Below are 20,924 nucleotides of genomic sequence, written 5' to 3' on the forward strand. Positions count from 1 at the left end.
TCCTGGACTCAAGGGATCCTCCTGCAGGCATGCGCCACCACATTGGCTAATTTTTTTTATTTTTAGTAGAGATGGGGTCTTGTTCAGGGCTCAGGCTGGTCACAAACTCCTGAGCCCAAGAGATGCTCCCGCCTAGGCCTCCCAGAGTGGTATGATTATAGGCGTGAGCCACCGTCCCTGGCCAAGGCTATTAATAAAACTCGCTAAAGTGTTTTCCAAAAGAACCCATGACTGTTTATGCATTCATCAACAGCGTAAAAGTGCTGAGTTACTGCACCCTCATGGACCAATATCATTGACTAATACCAGAGTTTTAAAATTTCTGCTTGTTTTGTAGACAAAATGTTGTCATTACAAGTTTGATTGTACTTCTTGCTAACTAAAGGTTGAACATGATGCTATGACTTTCTTTTAAATAACTGATTCTCAGTTTTTTTGTGGAGTTTGTCATGGTTTGAGGTAATGCTGCCTTTTTTAGTTTATAGTACATTGTGAAAAATGTGTCTCAAAGGAGACCATTGTAAGATGGATTTCTTTCATCACAAGATTTTTTAAAAAATAACAAAATAAGTGCAATAGTGAAATAATTCAGAGATATTTAATGCAAAATTAATGCCCTACCCTGACTCCCATCCACTCCCACACCCTAAGAGTCACCAGTGGTTGCTATTCTATACATTTTAATCCTTAATTATATACCATTTATATGTCAGTCAAAACAAACCTGATAAAAAAGCAGCAAGACATTATAAGCAGCAAAAGGGAGAGTCTTTCCCTGTTTCTTCCGTAGCAGTGAGCAGTCTGGACACCTGCAGGCCAGCTGCTTGAAGCACCTCATAGGTCCTCAGAGGAGGGGCCCTCTGTGGTAAGGCTGGGCCCAGAGTGAAGGACGGAACTCTTTCAGGTGCTCCTTGTCGTCTGAGGCTTTAGGCCCATCTTGGGATGGAGATGAAGCAGAATCCACTGGTGAAATTATTAAACTTGGAGACACAGCGCATACCTTTTGTCTAAGAAGTAATGGTGAGTAGTTAAACTTTAAATATTAGTTGTTGTTATTCAACATACAACTATAAAAATGTAAATAGTTAATACATAGGAATGTTTAAAATTGTGAAAAATAGCCCTAATTAAATATTAGAATTGAAATTCCAGAATACCACTATTACTCACTAAATATGAACAGTTATCTGAAATCACAGTCAAGTGGGAGTCATAGGCACATGGGCAGATAAGTCCAAGGCAAATAAGTGAGACATAAGGTTGTCATGTAATTTGTGGTACCTGATTCCCTGGGAAGGGAATTCTGGATATAGCTTTATAGTCTAGTCACACTTTCAGAGTATTCCTTTATTGTAGTTTCCTGAACTAGTCTGACTCACTTTTTTCCATCATTTCAACTGGTATGTATACCCAGTGGTGACTTCTCCCAGGCTCAGGCCACATTTCTGACAGCCTACTGCTTGTACACAGTAGACCTGAATTTCTTTCAGGCCCCAGTTTTGAGCCTCCAACCTTGCCTTTTTCCCACCATCCTACTCTAGTGCGCCCACCTTGGTTGCCATGGTCTTACTTGGCATCATATTATTTCCACTGCTAGGATGATCTTCCTTCCTTTCTATTCCTGGCAAACTCACCCTTCAGCGCACAGCCTCCCCCACCTGTCTTAGGCTCTAAGGCTCTGTGTTCCTGTAGTGTGGCTGTCTTTCTTTCTGTAACACTGTTTACACATGGCATGGTGACTTTCACTTTGTCAGTTATGTAAATTGAGTTTCAGAGACAGTAGCCATGTCTTACTCATTCAGCAAATATTCAGTGACTTTCCTGTGCTGCGCAGTGGTGATAACTGTGATAAAACAAATCCGTGCCTTTGTGAGCTTATATTCTACTTGTGGGGGCAGCTGGTAAATAAGATAAATAAAACATTAGGTTATTCCGTATGAAATGTCTGCTTTCCTTAAGTTGATATCGCTGACATATTGACACTTCTTGTATTATGTTTATTGTGAAGGTACATCCTCATCTTTCAAATGTGTGTTTTGGTTTGTGATGTCTTTCAAATTTTTTTAAAGCAATTTTTGTGAAACCATGGGTAAGTCAAAAATTCATATTATTTTTGAATATGAATTCCATCGGGGAACCAGTGCAGTGCAAACAGCTCAAAATATCAGTGAATGTTTGGGAAAGATGTGGCTAAAGAACACACAGTATGTCGATGGTTTGAAAAGTTGTGTTCTGGTGATTTTAATCTTGAAAATGAGCCATGTGAGCAACCTGAGACCAAGGATGGATAGTGATGAGCTGAAAGCTGTAGTGGAAGCGAATCTATCTCAACCTACATGTGAATTAGCAACAAGGTTTGACATTACTATTCCAACAAGACTGGACCATTTGAAACAAATGGGCAAGGTAAAGAAGCTGGATAGACGTGTTCTGCATGAATTAAATTATCCTCAGAGGAGAAATCTTCTTGAAGCTTGCCTTTCTTTGTTCTCACGACATAAAGATGAACCATTTTTATACCGTATTGTTACGTGAGATGACAAATGGATTTTTTGACAATTGCAATCATTCAGCACAGTGGTTGGATAAAGATGAAGTGCTGAAACACAGTTCAAAACCAAATATCACAAAAAGCTAATGATGTCTGTTTGGTGGTCCAGTGTTGGTATTATCCACCACAGCTTCGTGAAACTTGGCCAGTTGATTAGAGCAGATGTCTACTGCAACCAATTGGATTTGAAATGATGAGGATGTTTGTGATTAAGCTGCCAAGATTGGTCAATAGAGAAGGGCAAATCCTCTTGCAAGACAATGCTCAACTGCATGTCACACAAACAACACTGCTCAAACTACAGAGGCTGGATTTGGAAACTTTCTGTCATCTACTGTATTCACCAGACCTTGTACCAACTGACTACGACTTCTTCCAGGCTTTGGACCACTTCTTGCAAGGAAAAATATTCAATTCTCAACAAGCTGTGGAAAATGCCTTTCGTGATTTCATCGCCACTTGCTCTCCAGGCTTCTTTGAGATATGATGAAATACACTTTTGATTCGAAATCAGACATTTCATATTTAATGACCTAATATATAGTGAAATTATTCGTATTCATCTTAGTATTCCAAAACTTGGCAAAACACCAGGTACAGTAAGTATTTTTTGGACAGACTGATGAGAATGCTAGAGTGGAATTAGGTACATTAAATTAGGAATCAAATGACCTTCATTCTCATCCAGACTGCTACTGCCTGTGTGACTTTGGACAAGGCTCTTACCTTTTCTGAGCCCTAGTTTCTTCAAGTGTAAAATTAGAGAATTGGACTAACCCATCTCTGATGTCCCTTTCAGCATTAGTACTCTGATTCCAAGGAAGAGACACTTTGTTCTAAGGAATTATGTTCAAAGAACCTAAGTCCAGAAGGTCAGACAGTAGACCAAAGACGTTTGCTTGCCATTGGGATAGGCAAAGTAATGGACTGATGAGAGTCACTTGTAGGTAATGCAAGAATGTTTCTTGAAGGAAAAGAATCAGATGGATCGACAGAGGACGGAAGGGATAGTGATATTGGAAATGGGTTCTGTGATATCGAGTGCTATGTAAAAAGGTGTGACTGTAAAAGATAAATTACTTGTTTTTAGATTCTAAGTAGAGAGAGGGATTGTGTTTAAAAGTAATGCAATTAAGGCAAAGGAGAAAAGGTGTTTGGACTTGATGTGATAAAAGGGTGTGTAGCAGCTTCCTTTGATACTTAGATTTAAGGTGTCAGATAACTGTCATGTACTTTCACAGGTATCTAATTTAGGCTTCAATTTCTGGACTATAAATATTTGTGGAAGTAGCCAAGACTCCTAACTCTGCTATCTTTTCGTACCCAGACTTGCCCACACAGTAGCATTTCTACAACTTCAGCACCTATTTTTCTGAGGCAAAATAATGCAACATTGTGTAAAAGTTTGCTTTTAAGTTGTGTAAATGATTGTGGGCTACAAAACTGAATTTTAGTATCTGATAGTTATTAAAAATAATTGATATTTCAAACAAGTGGACCAACATAGTTTTTTCAACATTATTATTCCTGAGATTTTTATTCCCTGAGTATAAAATGCTTGGCTTTTAGTGTAATATTTAGCAAGCTATTTTGATAGTTAAAAATTTTACCTTTAATATTTTCTTTCCCAGGTGCCCAAGGTTCTAATGAAATACAGTATAAAAAAGCCTCAACTTCACCAAGTTCTAAATCACATGAAGATGTGTTATACCCTCCCTCATCTAGTTTTTTGTCCAAGACTAGGACATCTTTTGTTGAAGACAGTGAGTTGTAATGGGTATTGTTATTTCTTTAGACTACTGCTGAGTTGGAGCCAATAGTTCCTGGGACAATTACTATTGCTGTTAATACTTTTGTTGCTTTATATGAGATTCATTTTGGTTTTACATGATCTTATTTGTAAATGTTTGCTTTTAATTATGAGCTCTGATTTCTCCTTAAGATGGTCTTTGTTCACATATATTTGTATCCACTATTTTATTATCTCTTATACCCTCCTCTCAAACAAAAACTTGGTTTTTTGTTTTTAAGGACAATTAGAGTCTCTGATACATTAGTATATAACTTGGTGGTATTCAGATTATTAGTGAATGACAAAATGTAGTATCTTGAAAAATATTCTCATTCCTTATTATCTCTGGGATTTTCATATAGTGGAATCACATAAAATCATTAATGGCTAACTAGTTTTCTAACGTATTAATGAACCATAATTTACATAGCCATTCTTCAACCCATTTAGGTTGCTTTCAATTTTTTATTAATTTTAGATAACTTTCAGGGAACATTTTTATGATAACATTAAAATTATACCGTTATTTAATTAGATTCCTACTTGTTTGCTGAGGATGCATCCCTGGTTTGTTTAATTTGTGTGTGTGCTTTGTTCAATCAAGTTTAAAAAATATTTCTAATTAGTGTGTGTGAACTCATTTATATAGGTATGTGTGTGTATATATACGTATGTATAAAATAATTTATTTTTTAGAATTTCATCATAATAGCCAACCTTAATTTGTCTTACTAGTGGAAACCCCTTCTGTGAGTATGATTCCAAGTGCTAGGAAGCTGGGGGAGCCGATCCGAGCAGCTATTCCTTTACATCCACCCTACCACCCTTCAGAACCTCGAGCACCCTGCCCCATTGGAAAAGAATACTTGCGTTCAAGTCACTGCTCCCCGGCTGTGAATTCTACTGGAGAGCACATGAAATTTTCTGTGGTAAGTGGAAAAGCTTGCTTTTAATTGGTTAGAAGCTCATATTTAAAGAGGTCTCTGCTAGCATAGTAATCAAATATAGTGCACTAGTCAAAGCATTATATTTCTTAAAATTTATCTCTGCATACATCTACATGTTCTTGTTCTAGGAAGACAGGGACAAGATAATTGTATGAAAAGGGAAATAATAAGAGCCAACACAAAATGTATTTTGTGCCAGGCACAGTACTTAGGAACTTTACAGGTGTTGAATAATATACTTCTCAAAACAACTCTAGCTACTATATTTATTTTCCATGGAGAAAAGCCAATGGAAAGCAGTTAAGTATTAATACCTTATCTGAGGGAACACAGCAGTCATAGAGTCAAGATTTGAACGCAGGCATTCTGGCATCAGAATCCATGTTGTGTATCCTTAATTAAATAATTTAGGCCAGGCATGGTGTCTCAAGCCTCTAATCCCAGCACTTTGAGAGGCTGAGGTGGGAGGATTGCTTGAGGCCAGGAGTTTGGGACCAGCCTGGGCAAGATGACAAGACACCATCTTTACAAAAAGTAAAAAAAATGAGCCAGGCATGGTAGTGTTCGCAAGTAGTCCCAGCTACTCGGGAGACTGAGGTGGGAGGATGACTTGAGCCCAGGAGTTTGAAGCTTCAGTGAGCTATGATCCTCTCATTGCCTTCCAGCCTGGGTGACAGCTATTCTATCTCTTGACCTCTGGGTAGCAATTAAATGGGAGTGTTCATTTTGAAATAATTAATTGAGCTGGACACTACATTTAAAAATTTTTTTAATGTAATTAAATTATCATTGCTGTTTTCTAAAAAGTATTAAATCTACTTTAATAGAAGAAAAAGATACTGAAGTAAAATTGAAGCTATTGTTAAAAGTAAATGTTTTTTCATCACAAGAGGTATTCTCTAAAAGATTCCCTCTAAGGTTAATAAATAAAAATGTTAAGAGCTTTTATTCATATTTTGGGAGGTTTCATCTTTGTTTGGACTGTTTCAATATTGGACAGCCTTTATTGACTCCTTGGTACGAAAGATAATGACTTAAATACTTTCCACTTGAAGTTTGATCATTTTTTCATTGTCCAGGTATAGCTATAACCCCTGAAATTTCATGTTTCAGAACACCTCACCTATTCCTTTGAATGGCATCCTGAGCCACACTTTTCCTCTGAGCACAAGTTTATGTTAATAGACATTGCTCCATTCCTTTGGCCTTGGTGTCAATAGGGTATTTTGAAAAATGCATTTAAAAACAAACACGGAGATTGAAGGGACCTAGCTTTGTGCCACAGGTCCTTCCTTCCCACTCCCAAAATGTTTTTGTGTGTCTTCTTTGTAGCTTTTTCAAATCAACTTTTTTCTGTTTTTAATAGGAACCAGATGATAGAGTTTTCCTGACTTCCAAGTTGCCTAAAGATAGCAGACAGGAAACACGTCCAGCCCAGGTCCAAGGCCCTGAGACAAGGAAGCTTACCAAAGGAAAAAGGTAATGTAACTGCAGTCTTCAGTATTTACAATCTGTTTGCAAAGGGATTTGAAAAGTAGTAAGGGGTATACTCTCCAAATTTAGCTGTGAAGACCAGTATGAAATATTTGTTAAGGCATGTATTGTAGTTATTTTAAACTAAGTAATATATACCTGGCTACTAAGTGTCATATGGTCACTTATTACAGAAATGAAAACAGAGTTGCAACGTTATCCTGGGATTCACGTTCCCCCCAGAGGCCAAGAAAGAGGTTAACAGAACAAGAATTACATGCAGTATCAGAGAAACTTTCTCAACGGCTCTCTGAACTAGATTGGGCAAGTCGTGTGTTTTCTAATTTATGTTGAGGTTGCTGTGGGTTAGTGTGCATTTAAGTGATGTCACCATTGAAGGTGTTGGAAGATGAATTGTGTCTTACTGTGAAAATGTTGCATAAGTCAGGCAGGTAGGACATGAAAAATGATCTCTTAGCCTTTCATGATTTAACCAAATTTGGTACAGATTTAGCCAAATTTTATTGGATTCTGATGAAAACTAAATCATTTGACATAAATGATTATGCTAAACCATTTATTTTTAGATGTACCTATATAGTTTCCCTTTGTCACTAAAGACAAGTCAGGTATAAAATGGGTAGATCACTTACTCTCACAAAATACAATATTACAGTTTTGGGTTGTCATTGAATGAATTTATTAAATCCCTGTGTTTTACTCTACAGTTTATTGAAACTGAATAGTCCATAGCCCTGACATATACTCTTTAAAAACTAGGCTGGGTCCAGTGGCTCATGCCTGTAATTCCAGCACTTTAGGAGGTTGAGGCAGGTGTATTGCTTGAGCACAGGAGTTCAAAACCAGCTTGGGCAACAACGTTTTGTGTAGAGACCTTGTCTCTATGCAAAAAAATTTTTTTAAAAATTAGCTGGGCATTGGTGGTACGTATCTATAGTCCTAGCTACTCAGGAGGTGGAGGCAAGAAAATTAATTGCTGGAGCCCAGGAGTTGGAGGCTGCAGTGAACTGTGACTGTGCCACTGCACTCCAGCCTGGGCAACAACAAAGCAAGACCCTACCTCTAAAAAAAAAAACAACCAAAAAACTAAACATGTATAAGCAGTATCTGAAAACCTGTTATTAACGACTATCAAAGAAAGCTTTTTAAAGGTTATATCTATTTACTACTACCAATTTACATTCTGCTGAAATCAGTGAAAGATGTTGAAAAGAATTTTCTCAATAGATGTTAAAAAGTGCCCTGGGTGATCGAATTAAAGAAAAAACTGACCATAAAGGAGAAGAAATTGGAAATGAAGAGCTAGAGAATGGAAATGAGGAGACACTATCTCAGCACAGTGACAGCATCGTGGAGTATGGGCCGAAGAAGCCCAGGCCAGGTACTTATCCTAGAGAGGCCGAGAATAGGAATGCCCACATGAACTACCTAGGTAGTTCCATTTGTTCTAATGACTTTCTTTCTCATCTTAAATATATCAGAAATATATAAAAGGATCAAAAATGTTATCAAACACCTGGATCTTCACCATCTAGAAGTAGCAGGTGTTAACAATTATATTTGCTTTAACTCTTCTGTGTTTAAGAAATAAAACAGCAGAAACCCCTTTGGTCTCCCCATAGATCTCTTTTCCCAGCCCTTTATGAAACCCCTTTCTTGAAGTTGGTATGTTCTGGGTTATCTCTGTTGTTACATTTTAACAGCTTGTATATTACTTGTCTTAAACTATTTTATGTTTTTAAAAAATTTATGTAGATACTATATATCATTCTGCAGCTTGCTTTTTTCTGTTAACATTGTCTTAGAAATCTATTTATGTTCAAACTTACAGATCCAGTCTATTCATTTTAACTCCAGTGTAACTAAGTTCTTAACAGTATACCCCATTTGTATGAGTATATACATTGCTATCAATTTCCCCTATTGCGGACATGTAGATAGTTTCCAGTTTTCATTTCTACAAAAAATTCTGCAATGAACAGCCTGTAACACGTGCAGGGGTTTCTCTAGGATCTACATCTAGTAGAATTCCTGGATCATTTCTTTTCTCCTTTTTTTTTTTTTTTTTTTTTGAGACAGAGTCTCACTCTGTTGCCCGGGGTACAGTGCTGTGGCGTCAGCCTAAGCTCACAGCAACCTCAAACTCCTGGGCTCAAGCGATCCTTCTGCCTCAGCCTCCGAGTAGCTGGGACTACAGGCATGCGCCACCATGCCTGGCTAATTTTTTTATATGTATTTTTACCTGTCCATATAATTTCTTTCTATTTTTAGTAGAGACAGGGGTCTCACTCTTGCTCAGGCTGGTCTCGAACTCCTGACCTCGAGTGATCCTCCCGCCTTGGCCTCCCAGAGTGCTAGGGTCACAGGCATGAGCCACTGCGCCGGGCCTGGATTTGCCACAGCCTTACAAGTACTTCCTGCTATTTGATCTTCCATTGTTCAAATCCAAACAATTATCCTGTCTTCCACCAACTAAAATTATGCATATTTTATATTTAATTTTATCTACTTTGGTCATCCATTGTTTCTTTTTTCATCCAAAACTTCTTTAACCTTTTCAGTTGTTCTTTTACGCCTTCAAGAATACTCTTTCCTTCTCTTGATTATTTCATCTTTTCTCTTAAAACTTGACTCTGCTAGTCTCAAGGTAGCCTTACCCAGTGACCTCCATGTTTCCCCTACTGTACACATACACAATATTCCATTGTGAAAACACATTGTTTAAGTTAAAATGTTATTTCAATTGGGTCTTCAGTTTCTAAAGAATGCATCATAGACATATGTCATTTAAAATAGTGCATTTCTGCATTTGCTGGAGAGTCTAAAGATAAAATAGTGCAAGTCAGTTTTCTAAAATGTCTTCTTTAAAATGAATTGAAAGATTTGAATTAAAAGCATGTGAAAAGAAAAATAACAACTCAGGAAAATTTGAATTCTCTGGGAAAATTTATTTTTAAAGGTATCAAACTAACTTCCTCAACCCTTAGAGCTATGTAGAATTAACTGCGTTTTCCAAAAAGGCATGAAGTCCCCCTCTTCACAGCCAGCAGATGCCCAAGCACATCTGTACACATGGAACATAAAAAGGGTTGTAGAGAAAAGTGGTTTGGTTTGTTAGATCTCTTAGGCAGTGTGGAATTAAGAGGGCTAGATTGCTAAGTAGGGAAGAATCAGGACTGCTTAGACAATGCTTAACTACATTAATTTTTGCTTATAAGCATGATGCTTTATAAGCCTTTATAAGATAAGTGTATATATACTTAACATCCTGGCTCCTTAGTATCTTGATAGGTAAAAGGATAGCAGATGCACTGCTTAGATAATTTGCCTTTTCTCTCTCCCCTCTCTCCCCCATCACCTAGAGCACTGTCCATAGGCCTTTGAGCGCAGGAGGCATTCCACATGTTGAATTCAGTCCAAAGTCGAATATGGAACCTAAGTACTTCTTTGAGACAGTACACATTTATGTGCATTTGTCTGTTTACTTGGTGTGGCTAAACATACAAATTCAAGTTAGTCATAGTAGAGAGTACATTTAACACATTCACTCATTAGTCTCTTTGGATTTAGTAAAAGCCAACTATTTGGTTTCCAACTTAACATTTCTGGCTATCAGGATCTAATAGGACATGTCTTTTCTGTGTTGCAGGACTTTCCATGCATAGAAGGTCACCCTACAGATCCCATTCACTCTCTCCATCTCCAGTTAACAAACACAGACAGTTCCACACGGAGAGAAAAAGGCAGCGCAAGCCAAAAGAAACAGATACCCGCCCATTCCGAGCAAAGGTACTTCCCCATCTCTTAACTACCACTGAGCAGCAGGTAATACCATTGTCCCTCAGCCAGATGCTACTGTGAACATGCGATTGATTAAAGGGTTAAAATGCCTTTAACATTCTTTTTTGTTATTCCTTCCTTCCTTCCCTCCCTCCCTTCTCTAATATACATTTAATGTTCTTGAGCTGAGTGGATGACAGAGCTCATATCCCCCTTAGGAAACATAAAATTACACTTGTGAAACTCTTAAGAAAATAACCTGGTCAGACATAGCTTAGTGTTCCAGTGGATTAAGAAAGAGGAGATCAGTGTGGGTTGGTATTTTCAGAGAGACCTTCGGCGAAGGAGATTTGAGGTGGACTAAACATGACAGGCCACTTGAGTTACAGAGAAAATGAGAAAGTACCCAAGACAGGAATGAGAGGTGGTGGTTGGGATTCAACATGGGAGACTGTTATGATACCAAGGAAAAACTTCTGTACAACAGGGACTTTGAGATGTATTAACAGCATGAATTTAGAATGCTCAAGTTGTTTGCCATAGAAGGTTTTATAGTGGTTTTATAATATGGTAGGATTTATAATGGTGAAAAACTGAAACCAATTCAGATGTCTTACAATAGTTATAATCAGTAACTCAGCATGTAACTTCCATTCAGGGGAGTATCAAAACAAATAACTGAACAAAAAATATGTAAAATTTCATTTTATGTTCCAATTACATACCTGTTAAAATAATGTAGATTTATGGTACAGAGCTTGAAAGGAACTTAAAGTGATTGAGCTTGATACTTTAGGGGTGGCGGGATCCTAGGTGAATTTTTTTCCTTCATTTTCATTTGTGTATGTTTTTAATAACTACAATATCCTATGACCTTTTCCCCTCTAGGCATTCACTGAAGCATTTGAAAGGGAACTAAGAAGAAATAAAGTTCAAGAGAATATTGGACCTCTAAGGATAAATGACGAGGAGGAAACAGTGGGTAAAAGTCTCCACTATAATAAATGCCATTTGATCAGATCAGTGGGAAGTATAGATCTTTCCAAAAGAAAAGGACCTTAATCATTAGCTTTTTAAGAAAAGGCAGGATTTCATGACGTAGAATTTTCACTTTTTCGTAGGGCATTCAGGTTGCTAAAATATGGCAAGACATAGTACCAGAGAAAACGACATTTTTTTTTCTGCCTAAAACTTCCATCCGTTTTTAAGGGTTCCTGTTGCTTAGCAGTTCACCAGGGGTTTAAAAAAATAGTCTAGGCTGACAAAGGGGAATGGGACGGAGTCCCGGTTGCTCTGGACCTGGTTGTAAGAAACTGAAAGTGTAAGTTTTCTTTGCCTTTCAAAAAGATGGTTACAGAAACTAAGTGAAAGCATGGGGAAAATGTTTATGCTAAAATGTTAGTGAAAAAAACAAGATATACAGTTTGATTACAACTAAGCATACTGCATAGTTGCTTGAGAAATTTTTTTAATCTGCATGGAAGAAGTGGTCAAGGAAACATTGACATAGTAATAGTGAAAAAAAAAACCCCATTAATAGTGGTTGTATTTAGAGTGTGGGACTGTGGTGACTGAAACTTGAGAAAGATTCAGTGCTTTTTCAAATTCCAAGGGATGCCAGAGGCCAAAAGATGCCTTTAACTTAGAGTGGATGAATACTAACCAGATTTTAGAAATCTGAAGTAATGTGGTTTGGCTGGGGAGTAGTTAGCTATTTTTGTCAATATGTAATATTTAAGATGATATATGAAAGAGTTGTTAGATCTCTTATTTCTATTCTATTTTATATCTGCTTCTAAGGAAAAAATATACAGAGAAGCTGTTCATAAAGGAACTCCAGAACGTAGTGAGCCTTGGAAGGTTTACTCCAGAAAAACCACAACTCGCAGTCCAAGAGGTGGCTTCCCAAAGGCAAATAAAGCACTTCCAAGTAAGAACCACAGAATTGTACTTTATGGAAAACTGGCAGCCTTTGAAAGCGTATGCTATATTCCAAGGACACATCACTGAAAACTAACATCTACCAGTTAGCTAGAGAAAGTTCTTTCTTTTATCTCTGCTATATTCCTGATTTTATGTAAAGAGAGCTAAAACTCTTAAAGAAGTACCTTACAGAGGCCTATATTATTGGCACCAAAGGAATGCCAAGCCTAACTACCTGCTGCTTCAGCTTTAGCCTCTTTCTGTTCGCATTTTTTCCCTGGGAAATGGGTACAATGAAAGGAATGCTCCAGGGCAAGTAGATGGCCTGCCTGGTTCCCGTACATTGACGGTGCCCATGTGTGTTAGAGTCTTGTTACAAGGAAACAAGGTCATGTGAAATACCAGGCTTCCAACTACACCCCAAAGATTGTGGGGGCCTTCCCATGAGAGAGAGACGGTCTTCTAAGCACACGCCTATCGGGAGGGCTGAGGAGTCTGCCATCTTAACATACTCAGAGCATCTGTCCATAGGCACTGAGGCAGCAGCTGAGCAGTTTGGATGGACTTCTCAGGACCAGCATGTCCTCAGAACTGTTGAGCTTATTTGTGTTCTTACCAGTAGTGGGCTTACTCCAATCGAAGAAGGAATGCAGAAGTAATAAGTATATTTAGAATTGTTCTTTTCAGGATCGGAACCACCTCACTTAGATAAGCTGTGATCTACCGGGAAGGAAGGGTGAAAGTTCTTGTCAGCAAGTCTTTCAAATTAAGCGCATCTCATTTTACCTTGCAGTGAAAGTGAATGAGCACAGTCTCCTGCCACTTATGCTGGAGCAGTTTCCCTTTCTCTATGTTTCTGGCCCAACGCTAAGCAAGATGTGGAAACAGCAAATTGCACAGGTTGAACAGCTCAAAAAAGATGCATATAGAGAAAATCGATCAAAGAAGAAACTCCAGGATGAAGTAAGTTACTTTCAGTCTTAAACTGGGCATTTAAACCAGAAAGGGGAAGAGCTTATCCTTAAGCATCTAGTGAACAGCATTATTAACCTACTCGCTCTTGTGTCCCACTTACAGATAGAAGAGGCCCTAAGAAGGCATGACCTCCTCACTGCCCTTGTCAAGAAAGAGTATGAACATAACAAGAGACTGGTATGTGAAGAGCAAATTGGGTGGTATAGTTTTGAATTTACAAGTTATATCCTTTCCTTTATTTGTACCAGCTGGGTAACAGTTCCTTACCTGTAACAATTACCTGTGGATGCATCTAGAGCTTTAACCAAAATTGATGGGCTGGGCTGGGTACTTTACATACACACTTTAATTTAGTCTTTACAGTATGTTAGAGAAGGTATTTTCCATGAAATGAAAATCCTGAGGCTTTGAGGCGTTAGGTAACTTGCCCTGGATCTCAGCATGATAAGCAGGGGGCAGAGTTGAGATTTTAATCCAGAAGGTTTCTACCTCCACAGTCCCTCCTAAAGGTGCCACCTGGTTGTAACTTGATGCTTTCTGTCCTCTCCCCGTGTCTCCCAGGGCCCAAATAGACAGCTGCAGTAGTTTGCCAGCCTCCATTGTAATTCGGGCTGGGAATCATCCTTAAAACATTATTCTCTATCGAGTATAATGGAGAGAGAAGACAGAGGTCAGAAACAATCTGCCAAAGGAAGAAATTTGAAAAAGTTTTCATTAAGTGTAGAGATAAGCCATGAGAACTGTAACTAAACAATTCTGAAAGTTCTCTCAAGAACTGCAGGTTGTGCTTTGGTTTGGGGACAAAAACACCAATATCCCAAACACCTAAGTACATGATGTCATTTCATCTTTACTTTGTCAAATATTGTCTAATGAAATACTCTTGGAAACGCAAGCTTTGCTTGAAAGTCTGGGAAATGCCATTTTCCTGCTCTTTCCGAGCTGGCATCTGGGTGTGGCTTGGCAACCTCCTGGTGGAGTGGGGAGGTGAGGCGCTCGGGAGCTCTCCTGCTCTGCAGCAGTGGGGCTCGCTGGGGCTGCTCTGCACACGGAGGTGGATGAAGCTGCTGAAAGGGCTTCCAGGGGTCAGTGGTCTCTCACACTCCACGCCCAGGCAGTAGGCCCCCAGCCCTCTGGAGGGGGAGTGGGGGAGATGAGAACCCTTGAGTCCACCGCCTTCTATTCCTTATTCTTTTCCCTTCCCCTTTCTTAGCAAGATTTCAAGGACCGTATTCATAGACAGAGGTTTACCCAATCAAAGATAAAAGAGAATCATCAACAAATTGTTCGTGCCCGGAAATACTATGACGACTACAGAGTCCAGCTGCGTGCTAAAATGATGAGAATGAGGACCCGGGAAGAAATGGTAAATATGGCTTTTCTGTCGTGCCCTGGTAAGAAGGTGATTTGTATCTGTTACTTCCAGAACCACCACCTTTTTTTGCGACTCCTGTCCCAGTTTGAATCCAAAACCCCAAATGTAGGTCTTAAGAAATCTGCTTGTGAGAATTTGTACTTGTTCATGCTTCATTTTATGACTCCATTGTGTGTTCCTGTCTGTTGTCTCCATGGCCCTCATCTTAATGTGAAGTCTTAATTTTCGCTGCCTTCTGCATATAACATGAGTACTTCCCCAGCACAACTGCTTTAAGGGTTTGGGAGCATGTTACAAGAGACAGGAATTTAGACCAGGCACAGTGGCTCAAACCTGTAGTCCTAGCACTCAGGGAGGATTGCTTGAGGCCAGGAGTTCAAGACCCTGTTCTCTACAAAAGATAAAAGAAGTTAGCCAGGCATGGTGGGCACACACCTGTAGTCCCAGCTACTTGGGAGGCTGAGGCAGGAGGATTGCTTGAGCCCAGGAGTTCAGGGCTGCTATGATCACGCCACTGCACTCCAGCCTAGACAACAGAGCAAGACCCTGGCTCTTAGAATTCCACATAAAATCAGGAATAGTGTAGGACAGCTGTGCTGTGAGGGGTTTCCAGCAGGTATTTGCTGTCTCATCCTAATCAAACTGAAATGACTAATCTTTTGGGATCCCAAACTAGCAATAAATTTTCTCTCTGGAGTAAAACATTACAGTAATTATAGTTAACTGTATTAAATACTTCTAGAGAAGATATTACCAAGGATTTGGGAGGTTAAGTAACTTGCCTAAGGTAATACTAATGAATGCATGGCTGTCAGAACCAGTTCTCCTATCAGGAATTCTTACTAACTACGAAGGGAGGACAAGTGGGCATATCCAAATTTTGTCCTTGAAGAACTTGTTTTACAGTGGCCTACCCAAATGATAACCACCTCCTCAGTTATACACACATGCGGGTGGGGCATGTTTCTACGCTGGGCTTCTTTCCCTGTATACATGACTGCTTGAGAATTCTTTTCTGAAACCAGTAAAGAATCTGATGCCTGAAAAGATGCTGAATACCATTAGTCATTAGGGAAATACAAATCAAACCATGGAAAGATACCACTCATACCACGAGGCTGATACCACTAGGATGGCTAAAATAAAGACAAACGTTGGCTAGGATGTGATGAGCTTGGAACCCTCATGCAGCGCTGGTGAGGTTAAATGGTTCAACTGCTCTGGAAACCAATTTGGCAGTTCCTCAAAAGGTTACTGCCAGGTCATATAGGATTACCCTGTGAGCAGGCAATTTTACTCTTAGATACATATCCACACAAAAACCTATACACAGAAGTTTATAGCAACATCGCTTATAATAGCCAAAAAGGGGAAATACCACACATAGCCAGTAGCTGATGCATGGATAAACAATGTATATCCATAGAGTATTTGGCAATAAAAAGGAATGAAGTACTAATAATATATGCCACAATATAGATGAACCTTGAAAACATGCTAAGTGAAAGAAGCTGGGTATAAAAAGCCATGAATTATGATTCTATTTATATGAAATGTCCAGAATGGGCCACTCCCTAGAGTCAGAAAGTAGATTAATGGTTGTCAGGGGCTACGGAGAAGGGAGAACGATTGCTCATGGGTGTGGCGTTCCTTCAGGGGGTGATGAAAATGTTCTGTAATTGTGATGGTTGCACAACTCAATATTACTAAAACATAACAAATCACAATTTAAAAGGGTGTTTATGGTATGTGAATAATACCTGAATAAAGTTATTTTTAAAAATCTTTGTGAAATACAATCAATATATGCTTCTAGTGGAGCAAAATGATTATACTCGTGAAAGTTCAAAGTTCAGCATGACTTTATGATTGACAGATATTTAAGAAACTGTTTGAAGAAGGTTTACAAATTCAGAAGCAAAGATTACGAGACCTAAGAAACTATGCCAAAGAAAAGCGAGATGAACAAAAGAGACAGCACCAGAATGAACTAGACTCAATGGAGAACTACTATAAGGGCCAGGTGGGTTCTGTCACTTGCTTATATTATAAAGTGCTTAATCCTGACTGTTAAAAGGAGCTTAGTCTGACAATAAACCTCCACCTGTTTAACTCAGAACTTTGCACTACACAGGTTAGACTGACCCCATTTTCAGGATTAAAATTTAAAATAAGCTAATACTTGACTATAGTACAGAATATATATTGCCCTATTTCCATTGAAATAAAGATTTTAAGCCTGTAAACATTAAGCGTAAGAATTTTTGCATTTGGACTACAAACATTAAATATTTGGATTTTTTTCTTTCCTATGAACAGTTTTCATTGCTGGCAGAGGCCATATCACAGGAACGTCAAGAGCTCAAAGCCAGAGAGAAATCTCAGGCCCAGGTAAGAATTAACAGGATGACTAACTTATGTACATTTTTAGGAAATAGAAAACAACTATATAGTATACCTTTTAAGGGAATAAATAAAATACTAATAAGAAAATCCATCTATGATCCAAGATACTTATACTGTGATTTTAACTTTACCTGTTTAGGGTGTCTGTAAGAGCTGCTGCTAAGTTATTAGAATTATTGGAGGAGCCTGATTAGCTGGAAGGTGGAGAGGGAATAAAAGTAGCTGAAGGCCTGGATAAATGTTGTGTCTGGACGGATGACGTGTTCTCTTTCAGACATTACATAAGGTGAAGAGGGAGCTGAGATCTAAGATGGAGAAGGAAATTCAGCAGCTACAGGACATGATAACACAGAATGACGATGATGCTTTCTTCCGGGAACTGGAAGCTGAGCGCTTCAGATCTCGGCTGCAGCTGGCTTCCTTTCAGTACAGTAAAAACCCCTTCCTGTGAGGCGGGACTTCAAAGGTAAACTTTTAGAGGCCTTTACCGGGACAGCTAGAACTGAGCCAATAAACAGTCTAAACCAGAAAAATCATTTTTGAATGCCTTATCTATGTTCAGTCCAATACTTTTTATGAAATAATTTTTTAAATAAAAAGTTTTCTTAAAAGCTTTCTGCTGCTTTTGAATTTATGACCTGAGCGCTGAAAAGGTGGACTCTTCATTAGTCAAGTGTGTGCCAAAGCAGTTAACAAGCCTTTGAGCAGCCAGCTCCTGAGCCCTATTGCTTTAGGTGAACAAAAATAGATTTTTTAAAAAAGCACGAGGAAAAAAAAAAAATCTCTAATTCATTAGAGAAGAAACGTGACTGGTCATAAAAGGTGGGCCTTAGGGTGAACCTTGATGATACAGTGTTTATGTGGGTTTTTCACAACATGGCTGGGAGAGGGGAGGATCTATGCGTTGGGGCTTCTGTCGGTGGGTGGAAGACAGCAGGGAGGAGAGGTGAAGCGGGTAAAGCCGGACCACATGCTTCCAAGGAGCACTAGCGATTGCCGGGGGGGAAGGAGTGACCAACTCCACCTCTGCTATGGGGAGACGTGAGAAAAAAGAGAACTCACACTCGGGGTGGTGTCTTCCACGGAGAGGAAGGCTTCAGCGAAGGCCAAGAGCTGGAGGGAGGCTTGAGAGCAGCTGAGGATATGGAAACTTGGCTGATTAATGCCAGGGTGGCAGAGGGTGCCAAGACAGGACTGGGGGAGAAGAGGCATCCATCAGGACGGGGAAGAAGTGAATGGATGAAGCCCGGGGATGAGTGAATGAATGAAGAGAGGCCAGGAGGCATGAAGTGGTGAGATCTGATTGTCTGAGAGAAAAGAGGCAACAGCTGGATGGACTGCTGTGGTCCTGAGTGCTGACCTCTTGGAATGGCAGCTCCAGGAGGCAGCCAGCAGGTAGGCGCTTCCTAGAGGAAAGGCTTGGTCGATGGGGGAAGTTTGGAGCATGATAGGCCATGCAGACAACCATGACGTGCTGTGACAAGTCAACGAGCATGGATGAATGGAAAGGATGGGAAATACACAAGAAGAGGCCACACACCCAAGAGGTAGCATGTAAGTTCTAAAAAAAAAATGTTATAAATTAGATCAACATAGATACCTACAATATATTCTTGAGTAAAATAAGCAAATTTTAAAGTGTGATGCTACTGAAGAACTATGGAATGAGTGGGTATTATAATGCAACATGAATACAAATACAGAAAAAGGTCTAGAGGAATGAACGATACTCCCCAAACATGATAGGTAGATCATACAAGTTTTAACTCTTTGCTTAATATACTTTAATACTATTTAGATTTGTTAAAATAATCCTAACAATGCTTTTATACTTTTTTTAAAACATAAAATATTTAGCAAGACTCTTAGTTGCTAATTCTGGTGACTGGGTGGCAGCTGGTGCTCTTGACCAAGCTAAGGAGTAACTAGGAATAACCACAACATAGAATTTGAGAGACCTGATGAGGGAGGGGACAGGATTGCTCAAAGTCAGAAGATAGGAGACAAAATAAAAGCTGCCGACATATTTTTGAAAAATTGAAAGCAAGTGAAGTGGTGACTAACTCAGCAAGTGGAGGGTGTTGAGATTCAGGGAGATGGGATGGAGAGGGAATCAGATGTGAATGAGGTGAGTTTGCCCAGAACAGGAACGGCTTGTTGTCATGATGCACGCACTTGAATGTGACCTAGAACTGTGATATAACTACTGTGTAGGGACACAGCAGGCCGTTACAAAATGAGGGGCTTGGTGTGAGAACTCAGCCCTCATCAGTCACAAATAGGGACTAACCAGACTAAAATTAGTGAAGATTAATAGCATATTTAGGAATGTAGAGGTAAATACCAGAAGAGATGACAGAAGATCTAAAACGAGTGGCCTCTGGAAAGCACGACTAGGAAAGAGTGATGAGAGTTTTTTAACCCTTTAAGTGTATGTGATTTTTTTCAAACTGTGTATCTTTAACTGGGTATGTGTAATACTGTATCGTGTGGAACACTAGAGAATTAGCTGCTTCCTCTTAAAAGGGTAGGAAGGGAAAGAGCTAGTGTTAAGGCAGGAGAATAAAGCCTTTGCCAAAGAGGCTCAGGGTGTAGGGGAAACTTATTTGCAACGGAAGGAGCTGGGAGGTCTGCAGTGGGAGAACAAGAAGGGCGGGGCAGAGGATGGCGCCAGGAAGAGAAATACACAGGATTGAGTGAGCATCGTTTGGTCTACACCAAAAGAGGAATCTAAAATCAGGGCTTAAGTTGCAGTTTATAGAGGGATCTGTTAAAGCCCACATTTAGACATGCTGAAAACATGTTTTTTTTGTTTGGTTTTTTTTTTGAGACACGGTCTCCCCCTCTGTTGCCCAGGCTAGAGTGCCGTGGCGTCAGCCTAGCTCACAGCAACCTCCAACTCCTGGGCTCAAGCAATCTTTCTACCTCAGCCTCCCGAGTAGCTGGGACTACAGGCATGTGCCACCATGCCTGGCTAATTTTTTCTATATGTATTTTTAGCTGTCCATATAATTTCTTTCTAGTTTTAGTAGAGACGGGGTCTCGCTCTTGATCAGGCTGGTCTCAAACTCCTGACCTTGAGTGATCCTCCCGCCTCAGCCTCCCAGAGTGCTAGGATTACAGGTGTGAGCCACTGCGCCGGCCTGGTAAGAGTGTTAACAGAGGAATGTAACCCTTTTTCTGTGTAATTACCTCCTGTATCCTGTTACTAGGGTGTTCTGTTGTACATATCCTGTTGTAAGCATTTGGGATACAAAGTACAAGTCAATGCAGGTGTGTAAACATGGTTACCCTTCTTGGTAACAAAGGGACAAACTTTCGAGGTTAGCACACAACAGAAAAACTTCCAATCACACATTATTAGTCCAATCAAACTTTTGGGTAATTCATGGAATATTATAATACTAGAAATCTTTAATGTACTAAAACTTTACAAATTTTAGATAAATATGGCAATGTGAGACAAAGCAAAAAAATACATTCAAAAGACTATAAAAAAGGACAGCGGACCTACCTTTTGAACTTTAATACACTGCTAGTTACACTCGTTCTGTTGTGCTGTAGCCTTTGTAGAGACTCACACAATCCATATTCGTTCCTTTTTCCATCCATGTATTTGGACTTTCATCCATCCACTAGCATTTATAGAGTTGTGAATCGTAAACCTTAAAGTCCATGGCT

General features: G+C 39.3%; 1 protein-coding gene across 1 annotated transcript in view; it reads left to right on the top strand.

Annotated features, from left to right (window-relative positions):
* CEP95 (centrosomal protein 95) overlaps nucleotides 1-17,849 on the top strand; it is a 28,042-nt gene extending 10,193 nt beyond the window's left edge. Inside the window, exons 6-20 of the mRNA XM_045525835.1 lie at nucleotides 905-1,020; nucleotides 4,183-4,314; nucleotides 5,079-5,272; nucleotides 6,657-6,769; nucleotides 6,958-7,087; nucleotides 8,012-8,165; nucleotides 10,434-10,573; nucleotides 11,453-11,542; nucleotides 12,365-12,494; nucleotides 13,281-13,450; nucleotides 13,565-13,639; nucleotides 14,676-14,828; nucleotides 16,714-16,860; nucleotides 17,157-17,228; nucleotides 17,518-17,849. Coding sequence (XP_045381791.1) covers nucleotides 905-1,020; nucleotides 4,183-4,314; nucleotides 5,079-5,272; nucleotides 6,657-6,769; nucleotides 6,958-7,087; nucleotides 8,012-8,165; nucleotides 10,434-10,573; nucleotides 11,453-11,542; nucleotides 12,365-12,494; nucleotides 13,281-13,450; nucleotides 13,565-13,639; nucleotides 14,676-14,828; nucleotides 16,714-16,860; nucleotides 17,157-17,228; nucleotides 17,518-17,694 — 1,993 coding nt within the window. The 3' untranslated portion in view covers nucleotides 17,695-17,849. The remainder of the gene's footprint in view (nucleotides 1-904; nucleotides 1,021-4,182; nucleotides 4,315-5,078; nucleotides 5,273-6,656; nucleotides 6,770-6,957; nucleotides 7,088-8,011; nucleotides 8,166-10,433; nucleotides 10,574-11,452; nucleotides 11,543-12,364; nucleotides 12,495-13,280; nucleotides 13,451-13,564; nucleotides 13,640-14,675; nucleotides 14,829-16,713; nucleotides 16,861-17,156; nucleotides 17,229-17,517) is intronic.
* Nucleotides 17,850-20,924: the final 3,075 nt, after the last annotated feature.

Source organism: Lemur catta, chromosome 15, assembly GCF_020740605.2.
Source record: "Lemur catta isolate mLemCat1 chromosome 15, mLemCat1.pri, whole genome shotgun sequence".
Taxonomy (NCBI): domain Eukaryota; kingdom Metazoa; phylum Chordata; class Mammalia; order Primates; family Lemuridae; genus Lemur; species Lemur catta.